The 17,388-nt window shown below is 48.9% G+C and overlaps 6 protein-coding genes across 6 annotated transcripts; 3 read left to right on the forward strand and 3 right to left on the reverse strand.

Annotated features, from left to right (window-relative positions):
• Positions 1-1,813: 1,813 nt before the first annotated feature.
• GIQ15_03633 (uncharacterized protein) lies at positions 1,814-2,959 on the forward strand (the record flags this gene model as incomplete). The annotated part of the gene is made up of 7 exons (XM_033551050.1): positions 1,814-1,944; positions 1,995-2,059; positions 2,122-2,182; positions 2,238-2,258; positions 2,304-2,345; positions 2,400-2,482; positions 2,679-2,959. 7 exons carry the CDS (start codon positions 1,814-1,816, stop codon positions 2,957-2,959), a joined length of 684 nt encoding a protein of 227 aa, XP_033408211.1.
• A 2,568-nt stretch (positions 2,960-5,527) lies between these two features.
• GIQ15_03634 (uncharacterized protein) lies at positions 5,528-6,306 on the forward strand (the record flags this gene model as incomplete). Its single annotated transcript, XM_033551051.1, has 3 exons — positions 5,528-5,887; positions 5,937-6,093; positions 6,263-6,306. 3 exons carry the CDS (start codon positions 5,528-5,530, stop codon positions 6,304-6,306), a joined length of 561 nt encoding a protein of 186 aa, XP_033408212.1.
• A 327-nt stretch (positions 6,307-6,633) lies between these two features.
• Positions 6,634-8,079, reverse strand: GIQ15_03635 (uncharacterized protein; the record flags this gene model as incomplete). The annotated part of the gene is made up of 8 exons (XM_033551052.1): positions 6,634-6,780; positions 6,839-6,902; positions 7,070-7,486; positions 7,536-7,577; positions 7,622-7,642; positions 7,706-7,766; positions 7,824-7,888; positions 7,949-8,079. 8 exons carry the CDS (start codon positions 8,077-8,079, stop codon positions 6,634-6,636), a joined length of 948 nt encoding a protein of 315 aa, XP_033408213.1.
• A 2,002-nt stretch (positions 8,080-10,081) lies between these two features.
• Positions 10,082-10,788, reverse strand: GIQ15_03636 (C2H2 transcription factor RfeC; the record flags this gene model as incomplete). The annotated part of the gene is made up of 2 exons (XM_033551053.1): positions 10,082-10,198; positions 10,261-10,788. The coding sequence occupies 2 exons, from the start codon at positions 10,786-10,788 to the stop codon at positions 10,082-10,084; spliced, it is 645 nt and encodes a 214-aa protein (XP_033408214.1).
• A 237-nt stretch (positions 10,789-11,025) lies between these two features.
• On the reverse strand, positions 11,026-12,807 carry GIQ15_03637 (uncharacterized protein; the record flags this gene model as incomplete). The annotated part of the gene is made up of 5 exons (XM_033551054.1): positions 11,026-11,398; positions 11,448-11,495; positions 11,548-11,787; positions 12,148-12,366; positions 12,425-12,807. The coding sequence occupies 5 exons, from the start codon at positions 12,805-12,807 to the stop codon at positions 11,026-11,028; spliced, it is 1,263 nt and encodes a 420-aa protein (XP_033408215.1).
• Positions 12,808-13,564: 757 nt separating this feature from the next.
• On the forward strand, positions 13,565-15,453 carry GIQ15_03638 (azole resistance protein 1; the record flags this gene model as incomplete). The annotated part of the gene is made up of 5 exons (XM_033551055.1): positions 13,565-13,768; positions 13,839-13,924; positions 13,982-14,182; positions 14,443-14,758; positions 14,809-15,453. 5 exons carry the CDS (start codon positions 13,565-13,567, stop codon positions 15,451-15,453), a joined length of 1,452 nt encoding a protein of 483 aa, XP_033408216.1.
• Positions 15,454-17,388: the final 1,935 nt, after the last annotated feature.

The raw sequence follows: 17,388 nt of genomic DNA on the forward strand, positions 1-17,388 counted from the left end.
CGGAGTGGTGCTAGGCATGCGGCGTTGCAAGTAGTTGCAAATAAAATAAATCCCGGCACTAGAAATCCCGGCACTAGAGGTGTAGAGCCGTATACCCTCTCCCCTTTACTCTAAAATTACGCAGGCAACTTTATAATATAGGATGGGTGGTGTGTTTGTATATCTGTATGGCTGGGCTGGCGGTTTGATTAAATATCGCTGCATGCCCACTCTTTTACCATCTCGCTGCAGGATCTTTTTCTTTATCACCCTTAGTGTCTGCTGGCAGGATGGGCCCGGCCTACGGTAATTCCTTGGGCAGCGACTTCCAACACGAACCACTCTATCACTGGGACTTGGTTCCACCAGAGCTTAATCTCTCTACACAAACAACCAACCCTCAGGCATATCAGCTGGTCAGGCCGCTCCCATTGCACGGAAATTTAGCCAAATATCTCCCTGGAGAGGGTAGCGTGAGTGTTCTTACTCCAGATACACCTTCTATACGGCAGCAGCTAAGACATGTGTGAGCAGGTTTATGTCTTGTTCATAGACAAGAGGGCTGAAACTACCACGGAGCCGTGCAGGGTTAAGTGGATTGTTTTTGGCAGTGGTGGCGCCAAAATAAGCTCTGGTATCACTTCTTATCAAGACCTACACCTTAAGGACCGACGGTTCTTCCGCCTAGTAACTTTGGGAACGGTTGCCCTCGTACCATTACGCCGGTAAGTTGGCACCGGAACCTAGAGCGGGCCAAGATTTCGCTAACCAGCCAACACAGGGACGGTGTGGAGAAGTATCTTTGGTATAGTATATGTCTATCGAACATTTGACAACTCTGGACCTGACCGCTGACAAGAGTACAGTTTTTCTCCTCTAGGAGATGAATCGGCCCCCGACTCATACGATATGGACACGATGGATAAGGACATGATGGCTGGCGCAACGCTGTTTATAGCAATGCTTCAAGGCCACGCGCAACCTGTGGTTTACCCGCAAGATCGACACCTCCTCTGTAGGCTCGGTTATCCAAAGCACGAATCTATTGAGAGCCAGCTGCAGAGCTTTTTTGACAGCATCTACTATTCGAGGCGGCAATTCATATGGAAAATGTCCTATAGTTTCTAGGTTCTTGCCCTTCTGCCAACCATCTTTGTCTGTCATGTAATCTATATCGTCAATAAAGCAGCTGGCCCACGCCCATACTCTCGCGAAGCGGTTCCACGACGTTGTATCATGTAGCTGCCCTGCGGTTAGATGCTTGGGATCCTTTGGGGGAAGCTGCCCAATGGGGGGCTCAGACGCCGTATGAAGTAAAGGTTCTTAAGCCACATTTCCGCTGCCCGCCTGGAGGCGCTTAGATATCCGTATCAACAATGTATTGATAGTAGGTTCCGAGCCCGTCCTAGAAGCTGGCTTCTGTAGATTTTCTTTTGGCCCTGGTCCTTGATGAGCTTTGTATTAGTAGCTTGTTTCTCTTCTTCATTCCGCCAACCGTTTATGTATCTTACACCACGACCCCGACCCCGTACTTCTCCATACAGTAGTTATGCTGTTACATGGGCCCACTTACTCAGGCTGGCACCACCTACGCCTTAACATCTCGTGAGGTCGAGGCCACGATCTGCGTCCGCGAATACTGCAAATGGCCGGAGCGTACGGACAAGGGATGGGCCGCATGCCAGCTTGCAATTGTCTATGGCTAGATTCTGCGGCAGGGGGAGTCGTTCTATATATATAAGGCAGCATCTCCTGCTGTCCTGGTCCATTGCCAATTGAGTTTCCTCTGACCAGTTACCAGTTTTATCAGATTAAACAGTTACAAATCTTCGCCATGGGCGTCACAAAATTCACTATTGAACGGGGTAGTGGCGATTTCCCTACTAAGAACGACAAGGTCAGGGCCAAATCTTCGTGCTATCTTTACGATGACAAAAATCGGGCGGACGATTTTAAAGGAAAGGAGTAAGTTCCCCCTGTCGGCACATTTTTCATAGTTACTCACCTCCCGATAGGGTTATCCTCCCAGGAGACTCAGGCTTTTACGAATTTTGTATTGGGGATGGAACGATAATTTCCGGTATTTTCACCTTCGGGGCATGCGGTCTAGTGTAGTATCTGACAGTGGTATTCTCCTCCTAGGGCTTGATGAGGGAGTTTCGTGTATGAAACTCGGTGAGCTATGCGACTTGATTGTCTCTAGGTAAGTCTCGTTCACATTAGAGCTAAAGTATGGCTTGTCAGCTAATCTAAACTAGTGACCGCGCATACGGTGAAATGTATGGGAGACTCTTCTCTTTGGGGTATTCTACTTACATTTTTAGGGGATTTCCCGGGTCAATACCGCCAAACTCGGATATACTTTTGTATGAATCCCCTCTCCTCGCGTCCTAGGCTTAAGTAAGGCTAACGGCCCACAGCCTTGTCCGCATAGAGAGCATCACTCGGCCCGATCCCGAGAGGATATATGGCTGCACTTTCAAAGATTGCATTCGCCTGTTTGGTAATTAACGCCTGGGTCGAGCACGAAAGGGAACAACACTGCGCACGTGAGATCTGGCGGTGCGCCGTGGCCAATCAGAATGGGGAGGATTGTGCCAAGCTGTTTGAACGTGCCCAAACATTCAGGCAACATCTAAAGGGTGATCACGGGTGTGCACCGGAACCGGAGGAAGACTATGTCAGTGACTGCTATATAGGAGGTGATTATCAGGGTCGATTTTGGTGTGGTTTCTGCAGAAAGACCTGTCCCGTGGCGGAAGAGGGGTTTGAAGCAATGGAAAAGAGACACGAGCATGTCGGCGGCCACTTCAAGGATGGGCAGAGTATCACTGAGTGGGTGGATGCTGGAGGTCGCGAGCCAAACTGGGCCGGCACCCCTAATAGAGTACTCGAAGTCGTCGGCCTTCCCACGCCTGAGTGTGCGATTCTCCAAAATGGGTTGATTTCTCGGGCCCGAGCCATTAGCCACACCTCTTAGTGTCACCACTACACGGAGTAGAATTCATGCCTCTTATTTCGGATATTTCGGGATTAATCATATCAGAAGCGCTTCAATCAGCCATTACATTACGTCATAGAAACTTATAACACGGGCAAAACCCCCTTATATAACCACTAGTAATAGAACCTCCACAGGCCATTATTAGTTGCTCCGTTATAAAAATGCCTGAACCCTTCTCGTCCCTCCCCTTCAGGCACTGGCAGACATCGTCTTCCACTTGGCACTCTGATCCTGAGTAGCTAATCACGCAGCCCTATCTTTCCCGTCCGCATTTGAGTCAAGATAGAGGATAGGGGCCGGGAGAGTTTCGCGTGTAGGCTTATGATTCCCCTAGATAGTGTTTCCGCCAGCTTGTAGAGATCGCGCCCTCTAGTGTCCTCTCGCCATTCCTTCTCCCACCTCTCGTATGCATGAGAGATGGTCCTCCTTTTAAGGCAAGTCAGTGGTACCCTGAGGCCCGTCAGTTTAGTAGCTGTGCCGTCGGTATCGGTTTGGGTTGTTCTGCCACGTCTGTTCCGCACCATCCTCCAGCCTGTGGCCTCCTTGGCCATTTGGTCAGCAAACTCATTACCTTCGACTCCCTCGTGCGAGGGTATCCAGGCAATTTCGACATCCCGGCCGTTGCTCTTGATTTGTTCCCATATACGGAGGATATCTGTGAGAAATTGCTGGCCCATGGTTCCTAGCGTTCCTATTGTCTTGATGGCAGCTTGGCTATCTGTGAATATGACGGCCGTTCTGTTTGATTCTAGTACCAGATCCAATGCCATCCGTATTCCTTGGAGTTCTGCCATGAATATTGTCGCTTCAGTGGCCTTTCCAGATAACGCTCCGCATAGGCACTAGGATATATGGAGGTCATCTCTAGCGATTCGCCATTATGTGTGTTAACAAGATGAGACGACAGAGTATTCGATTGACCAATACTCTCCGCCGTGGTTTGTAGCATAATATCGCTTCAGGCCGTATTCGGGGAGCTTCGCAGAACACAGTTCGCACGGTGCCTCGTTATGAGTGAGCCCTCTTCACATGTCGTCGAAGCTGTGGCTCATAACTATAACTTTTAGCACATCTGTCGCACGGAAATATTTTCGCGCCGTGAGCGTATTGGGTATGGATCTGGCATCTTTCTGCGGTCGAAAACTTTGAATCGCACTGTCTGCACTTGAATCTTTTGTCTCCATGAACCCCCTCGGTATGTCGTCGAAGATAGCACATAAATTCAAAGGGTTTCAAACACACTTTGCAAGTAAAATATTCCTTGTGGTGAACTCTGGTATGATGTTGTCGAAGAGTTTCCTCTGAACCGAATATTTCAGAGCATTTTTCGCACGGGTGCGGGCCGTCATTCCTTGTAGCTGCTGCTTCCGATACCCGCGGCATGGCAGCAAATTGGAGGGTGCTACAGCGCCTGATTCGGAGGTACCCTCGGACCATTGCGATAATAAGTCGAGCAGCGCGTGTTTCGGATAACTTTGTGTAGAGATCGCACAGATGGGATTTTAGCTCTCCATGTTGTATCACGTGGATGGCAAGCCTCATGAGATCAGTGAGGTGAGATATGTTGATGCCCACGATATCCGGGTCCTTTCCTATCGCTGATCTCGCAACAACTCTATTATCGTTATCAGTTAGGCATATATTCGCTGGTAACACCTTTGACCCTTTCCACTCACAGGTATAGAACGTCTGTTTTCTCCGGTCTAGATCCAGGATCCCTATGATTCAGAAGAGGAACGATAACCGCCGACCTTCGTGGTTGCTGGATCAATATCACCGACACCAACTCTGGAACCCCGCAGAGCTTCCTATCCGTATAGATCCGCCGTGTTGTCCATTCTTGTCTTACCGTAACGGCATCGTGGTCCATCAGCATCCAAGCCACGGTCTCTTCTGGAGGAGCCGATGAATCCACGCTCACCCGTTCGGTCTTCAGATTTTCAGGGAATATAGAGAAGAAGCAGTGGCCGGTTGGCTGGAGGCAGGTATCGCGCTCGAACAACCGGTAAGTGCTGTCTGCCATCTCTCCGTTATCATGCGGGCCGCGGCCGTTGAGCTCAGGAGTGGATGAATGATGGGTTGTACCTTGGAGGCATATCGTCCAAGGGCACCCCTTATATATTGGGGAAACGAGTTGTCTAGGCTGGATATCTGGAATGGCTCACACGGTTTATTGAATTGCGACTAATTACCACGCCACATGCCTCGCATAGGGCCCCTGATACCCAGACAATGATAGCCCAAAATAAAATAGAAAATAACAGCTAGTAATAAAAATATAGGAAACCAAACAGGAATGTACCCCCCTAGATAATAGTCGAAGCTAGAACTAGATTGCATCCGGGCTTGAGACGCCTGCATGCCGCTACTATCATGGTTTGCCAACAACGGAATAGCACAGGACAGAGGGATAGGGGGGTTTTCGAGACATAAAAGGGACGAGATACCCCCCAAGTTCTGAGGTCAGAGACACACCTTCAACAAGATCAATTCCAATCTCCCTACTGTCAACAACTCGCTAGGTAACTCGCTTTATAACGGACAATGATGCGGGACGCATCAATTTCAATATCCGGATCTGGACGCATCTATCGTCTCGCCGTCCCTGCACTGCAAGCAATTGTAACTCACCTTGACCTCCGGATCGGACGTGAAAAGCTAAAAGTCATCGTGGACGAGCTTTCCCGTGATAGAATGATGCGGCTCGAAGCGGTTGTATGCCAGTTTGGCGCAAATCTTGCCAAAGAAAAACCTTCTGCGGAGCTGATCCAGTTTATGTCTGGGCCTGCAGCTGAAAACGAAGATAGAGAAACTTATCTCCAGGGAACAAGAGATAGTTGGGAGATCATGTCTGGATGTGATGAAACGGCCTATGAGTTCGCTATCAATTTTGATAGTATCAGAGTACGTCATACAAATCCCCCTAAAAGAACTTATGCTGACCACGGAAAAGACTATGTTGATACAACGGATTAGAGACCTTGACAAGAGTAAAGGCGACATACAGAGCGATACGATAAAGGGAACAGACACCCACACGCAAGAGTATCAAGACTTCCTTGAATCCGAAGAGAGAGCCTCTGGAAAGAAGCTTGCTATCGCTGAGGATGGTACGTTTCTCTATTGAGAGCCTTCACGAGAGACTACAAGGTCTTTTTATCACAACGCTGGCTTCTGACGAGGATATTATAGAAGCTACCGAGTTTTCAAGACCTTCTATTCAATGGAACCATAAGAAATGCAACTGCGTGTGCAACTGCAAAAACAATCACTCTGTAGAGCTGTGTGTCCCCATCAAGCATCTCTTCACGGTGAAAAACTGACTATTATAGATTCAGATGCATGCCTTGTAGTCTGGGCCGCACAAAGGAGTGCGCGCCAGCAATATCGTAACTAACGATTGGTCTGTCACTGTCAAGGCTTCGATAAGAAGACTTGAGGAATGAATTTTCAAATCCCAGGAATAGATAGCTCCTCCGGCGACCGGGCTCGCGTAAATTTCGGGTATCAGCATGTCCTCGGATTCAGGCAGTTGGAGAGGTGGGCGATTTTGAACCATTGTTTCTGTAATTAAGTCCAATTAAAGCAGTATATCTTTAAGAGTGAACTGGCTAGCCCCAGGAGGAATATTCGGTTTCCAAAGTAAGAGATCACCCAACATGCACGTAGAAATCATACCTTGCAGCAATAGATGCAGAGGGTCCGTCCTGCGGTTTAGGCACTTCTCGCAGGTTCCAGGTTCCATGGCCAAGAGAGATGATGGAACGAGCGGGTATAGAAGATTCGAGGCCAGGGATCTGGCTTGGAGCCGTTACAGGCGAACGACTTGATCAAGGATAGATAGGCATGCCGTACATTCAAAAGCGTCGTGAGGAAAGCACCGTCGTGCGCGATCACGTGCGAAAGGTTCCAGAACCGTCTGTTAAACTCAAGATTATACACTGACACACACAGGCGACCCTTCAATGGGATACATTGGCACGGAATTATTCCCACGACTTCCCCGTTCCCATTCTCAAGCCTTTAAAACCGAAATATGACACACTAGTCCACTTGAACTATTTAACAGACTACTAGTGCACCCACTCTTTGATCGTACTCCCATTCTCAAAGTGACGCGCGACATGAGTATTTCTTTCTGATATAGCTTCGAAACCCTCCGTGGTATTGGAAACAAGCTTTTTGCAGAAGCCACACCAATAGCGAGTGTGGTAGTCGCCCCCCGTAAAGTTTTCCACGCGGCATTCCCCCGGGGTATCGGCCATACCGTGCTCATCCCGGCGATGCTGTTCAAAAAGGTGCATCGAACGAAGTTTCTTGGCGCAGTCTCCACCGGCTTCGTTGGGTTCGGGGCACCGCCATCTCTCGCCGATATTATCATCCTCATCTAGGTGGGCAAACTCGGGGCGACTCCAGTCATCCTTAGCATCGAAGGGCTTACGGCAATACGTGCAGCTATAGACTGTAGCTGGCGATTTATCGATCTGCCAAAGGCGGATTTCACTATAAACCGTTAGTTTCAGCCGAAGGTTTACAGTATTGGAACTCATACCAAACTAGAGCCGCGTTGGGTGGTATACACCCGGGGAATCCCCTAAAATTATAAGCATGAAGCCTTCAGAGCACGGGGCAGCTTACTTTTCACCATATGCGCGCTCACTTGATACCGTGGGTCAGCTAACAAGCCATACCATTATCAACATAAATGGGAATACAGCCTACCTAGGAATAGTCAAGATGCACCGCTCATCAAGTTTCATACGCGATACCCCCTCTTCAAACCCTAGGGAGAAGACCATTTTCAGTACTATACTTAACCGAGTGATTGATGTCGGCATACCAGGAACAACCTCTTTATTTCCAATGCGAAATGTGAGATCGCCCGACTGTCCTGGGAGAACAATCCTATGAGAAAGGTCAATAACGGTTCCCAGGTATGTCGTAGGCAGGGAGGGAGGAACCTACTGCTTTCCTTTAAAATAGTCTCCTGGTTTTTCATCATCTTTAAGGTAGCAAGTATATGCGACCTTCACCTTGTCGTTTTCAGTAGGGAAATCACCGCTGCCCCTTTCAATAGTGACCTTGGTGACGCTCATGGCGAATATTTTTGAGAAAAATTTAGTTTGATTCAATTTGGGAAAGTCGTCTAAGGCTTGACTCAATCGTAGGCAGTGAAGGAGCAGGAGGATGCCGCATTATATACACGGCCAGCCCTGCTTCCGCAGGAATCTAGCTACGCACAATAGCCCGGAACCAAAGCTGACATGCGGCCCTTCCCTTGCTGATCTACCCCGTATTGTGCATTCCTATCTGCACGTTCCAGCCATTTGCAGTATTCGGAGACGCACGTCGCGACCTCGGTCTCCCACGAGATGTCAAGGAGTGGTGGTGCCAGCATAAGTAGAAGGCCCACGTAGCAGCATAGATAATGTACGGAGAAGTCCGGTCGGGGTCATGGTGTAAGATATGGAAACGGTTGGCAGAAGGAAGAAGAGAAACAAGCTACCAACGCAAAGATTTAAGGGCCTGGGCCAAAAAAAAATCTGCTGAGGCCAACCTCTGCTCTATGCTCGTAATATTATCAAGCCTTTTTGCAGAAGCAAGGTGCCAACTTAGATTGCTCTGGTCTCAGTCGGCGGTCCGGGATAATCTCAAACACAAATGTGCCAATAGGCATTTGTAGTTGCTGTGGCTTTGTATACAGCCCCAGACCGTCCACTTCGCCATATTGGGCACAAGGGGTCCCAGACCGGGAAAGTGCCCTGGAATCTTCTTTTCCAGGGTTGTTGGCGTTTGCGGTTGCACTCCCTATTCGCCTGCTTGAGACTTTAGATAGTAGTTACTTATGATCACCGGTTTATGGTGCAACTTCCCTTGTAGTCTAGTTCTAGAGACAATCACGTCTAGATTCTTTAGAATGGGATATAAAGGCCATGGTTTTTCTGGCCGTTGTCGTGATTTACCAATCCCATCGCCCTCCCGATCGAGCCATCTATACTTATGATCGTAATCGCCCGTCCTCTCGAGCACTCTCGCGGAGCATACGATACCACTGGTGTACCCAAGCCCCAGCCGCCGCCGAAGCGATGATCCGGCAAAAGCGCCGTATCCAGCAAGCAAATGCGTGGCTCCATGTCCATAACGATAAAACAACTTCGCCACCCCGACAGCAATCAAACAGCGACAGAGACCCCAGCGAGCCCCCTCACTACAGTTCTGCTGTCACGGATTCAGACTGTGAAGCAAACGTGGAGAGTACGCATGTTGGGCTAAGCCAAATTTTCGATGGCGTAGCTGCGAAAAAGCCATCGACCCCCGAAGAGGTGCGCCAAAACTTTCTCAGAAACGAAATGGGTCAGAGTCTAGAAGAGACATGTCGTGCTTTGCGCAAGTTGAGGCAGGCCAACAATGTGTGTATTTGTCAAAAATCAGACTGCAAGGAGAGGGAAAACATATTCCCCCGATGCCAAGAGAAGTCGCGTACCTGGGTTGACACAGATTTCTCGTCGTGGGGTTTCTCGTGGGAAACCTCGGCGTGGTAGACGACCGAAGCGCCAGCCAACGGGTTGAAATATACTTGGCTTGTCGGTTATTTTGCAATGTAACATAGATGACAGCGACCATACGAATTTTAGTAAGGGCGCTTGTATATGTATAAGTGAGCGTGGATAGCTGAGCAGAGACTGGGAGCTAATAACTTAGACAATGTATAATATAATTGCGCGGAGAAAAAACGTCAAAAGGATGGGCTGACTAGATGTTATTTAACCGCCCGGAAGTAGAAACGTGTGGGTCAGATGACGAATCGACGCCTTCCCTATTACGTAACATGCAGTGAGGCTCAGCAAACCTTCGGCGGGGGCATCTTTTTCACACAGGACGGTAACGAACGATTATGCAACGCAGACAGCTAGCAGAAGGAACTAATAACGAAGTTACTTAATTGCAAAGTTAAAAAACTAGACACACCATGGCAAGGAACCACGAGAACAAACGATATATACTTATTATACAGATGCTAACTTAGATAGATATGCATATGGTCCTATACCGCACTGCCCGAGCGAGGCCTGCGGGCATGCGGATGGGACAAATGACCTAATCCGGTTGGGTTGCCCCGTCGGAGGGAACACTTCCTGAAGTGACGTTTGAGGGTGTCGCTTCGCGTGAAGGTGTTTTCACAGAGGATACACATGTAGGGTCGCTCTCCAGTATCTGCATAGTATTTACGATCCATTAGCAGATTGCGGAGACTTGGCTAAGAGTACCAGACTTACGACGCAAAAGAGTCGCCTGAGGTGTTTTTCATGGAGATATGTCTTGCTACAGCGTGGGCACGGGAATCTGCCGTCTGTATTGTCCGGGATCCCCGCGCGCTCCGCAAGATTGGTGCTTGGGAGGATTCCTCGTCGACCCTGGGAACCAACGACCCTCTTCCTTAAATCCTGGAAGGGCAGAGCCGTCGGTATCATTGCCGTGACCTTGCCTTCCGCGCCGTTGGAGGGACCGCACGATATACCGCCATGGTCAAGTCGTTGGCCGTAGGATGGCAGTTGCGCGATCAGCTGATATGCCTTTGGGTCGGTCGTTAGCGGCGGCGGATTTAGGTATTGTTGATGGAATGCGATATTCTGTGGTAAACCATCCGGAGAATACGTAGTCGTAGTCGTAGGCGCTGGTGCGACCGCATCGTAAGAGTACCCGGGAGTATATCCTGGGAGCAAATGCTCGGGAGATGGCCGTGCTGGCAGCTGGTCCGAGTGATAAGTTAGGTCAGGCCCTCCAATGGATAAAGGTAAATACATTCTGACGGGAGACACGAAGGTGGATAATAAAAGCGATGTACGCCGCGAGACTTACAGCCGGGGCCCATCGTAAGCGGGCGTGGGCGCGATATATAAATATACAATGAGATTTAATCAAACTGCCAATCCAGCCCTGGAGAAAACTATCCAAATATACAGACACATCGTACCTCCCACACGGTATGGGACGGCGCTCATGTAACTTCAGAATAAAGGCAGGAGAGGAGCATACGCTAGTTACATTTTGGTTGCGGCTATGGCTTGCTCTTGCCAAGCCATAGCAGCCGCAGCCACCGCTTCATCCAAAGCCTTGGCACCCTCCCTTTCGCTTGACAGAAGAGCTTCCTCGCAAAAACGCAACTCAAGGTTGTCGACCTGGTTTTCACAGAAATATCCCCGGAACATCCGAAACTTATCCAATACGCTTTGCTCTGAGGCCATAATGCATGTGGCTCCGTTGGGCTTTGTCATGTATCTGAGAAAGACCCGTATACCGTCTCTTTGTACGAAGTCAAGATACTTCGTAGGCCTTTCGGGTATGACCTGCTCATAACAATCACAACTATCTTTACCTTCCAGTTCTTTCCCCGTAACGCATATAGATAAATATCTGTACAACCTTTATTAGTATCCTATTATCACGAACGACAATAACTTACAGCGTAGTATCAGGAGAAACCCCTGGCGCAATCCTTGGATACAGCTCGCTATCAAGCCGTCAGTAACTAGATTGTGTACCAGGAATGATCAGTAGCTAACCTTGGCAGCGTTGTGAGATACGCCCCTCCGAGTCTCAATTTTGCATTAAGAATGATCTCTTCGGTAAGATCTCGTGTGGCTTCCTCGATCTTCTGCCGGTCTGCTTCCTCTCCGATGGGGAGCCCCCGGTCATTCACTATCGAGTGGGCAAAGTTGACTCCAGTGGGACCGGTCTCGAAGTCGCCAGTAATCACCTCAGCCAGTGCGTATGAGGGCATTTCGCCTAGATTCAGTTTGCTTCTAGAGCACGACGAGCGCTACAGTAATAAATAAAGATGGCAAACGTACGAGAATAAGAGCTCCCATAGAAACGTCAAAATAAAAAGGATCAGGAATCAATCGGATTTTATATACAAGCCAGGAGAAAAGTGGAATTAATTGTTGCAGGTCTCACGCAACATGCTCACCAATGTGACGAGCCCTACGCAGATAAATTTAACAACAAAGAAATTTGAGCCAAAGAAACATCGAAGGAGAGAATGGCCGCATTTGGCATTGTTTGACCTAGGAAGACGCTAAAGCGTGTAGGGAACATGGTATCACGACAGCCCGACTAACGGCTAATCCCGACTCCGCGCCGCCAAACACGTTGTCGAATACCTTTCAATATCCAGCCGCTCCCGGAGCGTTTCGCCTGCTCCATTGCAATGCCGGTACACATCGAAACTCGGGAACATAACTTTCACCCTTTTACCCTTAACCAAAGCAACGGCCAAGGGTCTGCGCGTATCACCGCCCGACATAGTCCCGTATCTGAGCCCCTGATAACTTTCGATACGGTCCACCGCGGCTGGGTTCGCCACAATCATTCGCCCGTACCTTTGCTCAAGGTCAGTAGATTTTAGCGGCCTGGAGTTCTCGCACAGAAGGTGATTACCAATGCCTGCGCGTCTGTTTACCTGTCATGCGGTATATGAGAATCATCAATTTGACCCCTGGGTTGAAAGTCTCTCCTTCACCCCTCAGGTATACCTCCCATGCTTGCGACATATGCGCAAAATCCACCCACGTACAGTATCCATGTTTGATACTGCCATCGTTGGTCCTAACTTCGACCAGGGGATCATCGCCTTTCATCCCATTGAGTCGAAGTACCTCATATGTCTGCTCCGGGAAAAGCGGTTCATGCCGTGATCTAGAGCCGTTAGTGTCCGTCAAATTCAGCCAGAGGGAGACATGCCATACTCTGTAGACTGTGGATGCGAGGAAAACACTTCCACCCGGCTCCGCCGCTCGCCCAAACACAACTTCAGCCAGCATGGCAAAAACCAGAGGAGGCCCGGAAATGCGCCACATAGGCCATCACCTAATGTTAACTACACGCTCGGAGAGCTTAAGGGTTTCCCCCGCTCTGCACCCGCATAAATAGAAATGTCAACCCCGTTTCTGTACTCGGGGTATATGGCATCTCCAAAGAACCATATGCAGACATCTCATTACAAGGGAGGTGTGTAATTGTTGGAACTAGCTAGATGATGCATGAGGTCACCCATGCTAGTTACCATTCAATTTTTCCGGCTTGGCAAACTTACGCTGCCCTCCACAGATGCTCTGGGGTGAACGCTGTTGTTTCTTGCATACTACAGCCATCAGACAGGTGCATATGTGGCCCAACGGGAAATGCGGGCTTGAGACTGCTCTTACTCGTGCCAATATCCGTGTGACAGGGTGTTGTGGGTGGCTAGCTTGCAGCCTTGGCTGCTCTCTCTCCAGGGGTTGAGGTCAACGCGACATGCTTGCTGGGCACTAGCCGTTCTTGCTCTTCTGGAACCTGAAAGGCTCTCTTCCGGAGGTGCTCTCTTACTTTACTCTGCACCTACAGTATCCCAGCAGTAACCGCCTGAACCCGTCACTATCACTTCGTTGCAATAATCAACAGCCTAGCCTTGGACTGTTTTAAGACTTCCAATTGTGTCCGACCAAGCTTCATCAGTCTACAATGTGTCAACGGCTGTGAGCAGAGTCACAATACCTACGACTATCCCGCACAGCCTCTACAGTGTCTGGTTTACGGAAAATGATTCCGGAACAGGCTAAGCGGGCCCCAGCCATAGAGCTACAGCAAAATCAAGGCACAATACACGCTGAAAATAACCAGCACGAGACGAATGCGGAGCTAGATCCCATAGGTCAGGATGCCAATGAGCGGAATTATCCCCATGGTATGAAGCTCGCTGTGATTGTTGGCTCTCTGGCCGCTTCGATCTTCTTGGTGGCCCTGGTAAGTATACCCAGCATCGGAGTAGTGTTTTGCGAGGAAAACCAGGCTAACATACCCCATAATCTTTCAGGACGAGACTATTATCACAACTGCAATCCCCAAAATCACTGATGATTTCCATTCCATAAATGATATTGGGTGGTACGGATCTGCGTAGTAAGTTGATACTATTTAAACCTCTCTTAGATGAGGAAACATGTTCACTGATTATAGCTTCATGACCTTTGCGGCCTTTCAACTTATATTCGGCAAACTATTCTCGTTTTACTCCATTAAATATGTCTTCCTTGTCTCAGTTGCCATCTTCGAAGTCGGCTCCCTGATCTGTGCTACTTCTTCAACCTCCAGTGCCTTCATTATAGGTCGTGCCTTCGCAGGTTTAGGCAGCGCTGGCATAAATGCCGGCTTCATCATGTAAGCCTCAAGATTCCCTCCATTCCAACGGACGTGAACTCATGTATAGATAGTATCCTGGCAAGCTGTCTTCCACTGGCGAGAAGACCAATATTTGTCAGCTCGTACAGTGGCATGTATGGCGTCGCCTCCGTCGTAGCACCTTTATTGGGTGGAGCGTTCACTACAAGAATGACGTGGCGTTGGTGTTTTTATATAAATTTGCCAATCGGTGGAGCCGCTTTACTTGCGATGGCATTATTTTTTCATCCACCGACCAGTGCAAAGAAGCCATCAACCACTTGGCAGCAAAAGCTTGGTCAGATGGACCTCCTTGGTACCGCTATTTTGGTCCCAGGAATCGTTTGCTTGCTTCTCGCTCTTCAATGGGGTGGCTCGCTATACAAATGGAATACTGCTCCACCGATCGCTTTACTAGCAGCAGCAGGAGCGGCCGGGCTGGCCTTTGTTATAGTCCAAGTCTGGAAGCAAGAGAGCGCTACTGTGCCTCCTCGAATTATCAAGCAGCGCAGCGTGGCATGCAGTGCCTGTTACGTCTTCCATGCAGGGGGCGCGCTCAATGTCACTCAATACTTCGTTCGTGCTTTTCATTATCTTCTGCTTATCACCTACTAACGGCTCCCTAGATACCCATCTGGTTTCAAGCTATCCAAGGCGTTACAGCATTTGACTCGGGAAGCCGCATTCTGCCAACCACCCTTGGAACTGTGATCTTCTCTCTCATTGCTGGCATCGGCGTTGCAAAATTCGGATACTATACCCCTTTTATGATCCTAGGTGCTGCCTTACTAGTCACTGGCGCCTCCCTAATAACAACATGGCAAGTTTCATCGTCCACTACGCAATGGATAGGGTACCAGCTCATATTCAGCGCTGGCGCCGGCCTTGGTATTCAACAAACTCACACGGCTGCCCAAACAGTTCTCGCGCCCGTAGACGTGCCTATTGGGGCTGTTATCATGATCTTTGCGCAAATTCTTGGTGGCGCAGTGTGGCTATCTGTGGCACAGAATGTGCTCACGAGCCAGTTACTTGAAGGCCTTGTTAATGCTGTACCGGGTTTAGACCCCAAACTTGTGCTCGACAAAGGAGCAACAGGTTTCCGGGGGACTGTTGGGCCAGAATCCTTGGGTGGTGTGTTAAAGGTGTACAATTTTGCCTTGACAAGGACGATTTATTGTGGAGTTGCGCTGGCTGCTGCAGCATTGATTTCCTCGATGGGAATGGAGTGGAGATCAATTAAGAAGGTGTCGAGCTCTGAGCTAACCTAAAGTACGATATCTATATGATTTTGCTAGGTTATGGTATGAAAAGAGATTCAATGTGAGAAGGTTGTTCCTACTCTTTCCTGTATACTGTATACCTACCACTATCCAAAGCTCCTGTAAGCTCCATAGGCCCAAGGCTAATAATGTAAATTGTCACCAGATGATTTAAAACTCACTGGCTCTTGATATGAGGGAATGCAAGCTTCATACCATGGGGATAATTCCGCTCATTGGCATCCTGACCTATGGGATCTAGCTCCGCATTCGTCTCGTGCTGGTTATTTCAGCGTGTATTGTGCCTTGATTTTGCTGTAGCTCTATGGCTGGGGCCCGCTTAGCCTGTTCCGGAATCATTTTCCGTAAACCAGACACTGTAGAGGCTGTGCGGGATAGTCGTAGGTATTGTGACTCTGCTCACAGCCGTTGACACATTGTAGACTGATGAAGCTTGGTCGGACACAATTGGAAGTCTTAAAACAGTCCAAGGCTAGGCTGTTGATTATTGCAACGAAGTGATAGTGACGGGTTCAGGCGGTTACTGCTGGGATACTGTAGGTGCAGAGTAAAGTAAGAGAGCACCTCCGGAAGAGAGCCTTTCAGGTTCCAGAAGAGCAAGAACGGCTAGTGCCCAGCAAGCATGTCGCGTTGACCTCAACCCCTGGAGAGAGAGCAGCCAAGGCTGCAAGCTAGCCACCCACAACACCCTGTCACACGGATATTGGCACGAGTAAGAGCAGTCTCAAGCCCGCATTTCCCGTTGGGCCACATATGCACCTGTCTGATGGCTGTAGTATGCAAGAAACAACAGCGTTCACCCCAGAGCATCTGTGGAGGGCAGCGTAAGTTTGCCAAGCCGGAAAAATTGAATGGTAACTAGCATGGGTGACCTCATGCATCATCTAGCTAGTTCCAACAATTACACACCTCCCTTGTAATGAGATGTCTGCATATGGTTCTTTGGAGATGCCATATACCCCGAGTACAGAAACGGGGTTGACATTTCTATTTATGCGGGTGCAGAGCGGGGGAAACCCTTAAGCTCTCCGAGCGTGTAGTTAACATTAGGTGATGGCCTATGTGGCGCATTTCCGGATGCACGACGACGGTCTACTAAAGGAACTGCTTCTCGACCACCTCAACGCGAGCTTCCTCGGCCTATTATATACGGCTTCAAAATAGCAAATGTCTCTAGTTATGTTATAAGGACTATGTATTTGAAGTATGACCCATGTGTGAATATCACATTCAACATACAAAGCAAATCAAACAAGGCTATTCCCCACTGGTTAGATCCCAGTACCCTTGTGACGTCGCATTCATTATCCTAGTCCTTTAGCCTGCTAATCACAATTGACCTAGTTTCCAGACTCGTTCGGGGTGGAGAGTCTGCTGGCGCACGTTCATTTACAAATGAGACATGTGGGCAGTCTATATCCTCGTAAGCACAGATAGGCACAAGAGTATATGCGGGAATCCTTACATCGTGCATCGTTTCCTGGATGGGTGTCATACATAGTCATGACAAGGACCTGAATGCGAGGATTAGCAATGCCTAGGACTAGGGATAGGAATCTTCTATAGGCAACGCTCTTGGAATAGCATACATCTGATGGGGTTTGGTTCTCAACCCAGCACCTAGCAAAATCAGTTCATATCACAGAGTATTGGCTTTAGAGGAGATTTACCACTGCTGATTCTCATTGTAAGCCAGATAGTAGATTTCTCCCACCGAATGTGGGTACACGCGATCCGCAGCAATTAGATCTTTAGGATCAATAGTACTTGCGTCACAGAATGCAAGAGGGTTGTCTTTGCAGACAGGCCGAAGAGGGCGCCAGGTGCTGTCTTCATTAGCGCCTGGGATGCAACAATCCCGACCGAGGAAGACTCACTTCATGATTCGAACCCGGTATCCTGGCTTCAGATAGTCCTCTTGGC

This window comes from Arthroderma uncinatum (genome assembly GCF_011692745.1).
Source record: "Arthroderma uncinatum strain CBS 119779 chromosome Unknown scaffold2, whole genome shotgun sequence".
NCBI classification, from domain to species: domain Eukaryota; kingdom Fungi; phylum Ascomycota; class Eurotiomycetes; order Onygenales; family Arthrodermataceae; genus Arthroderma; species Arthroderma uncinatum.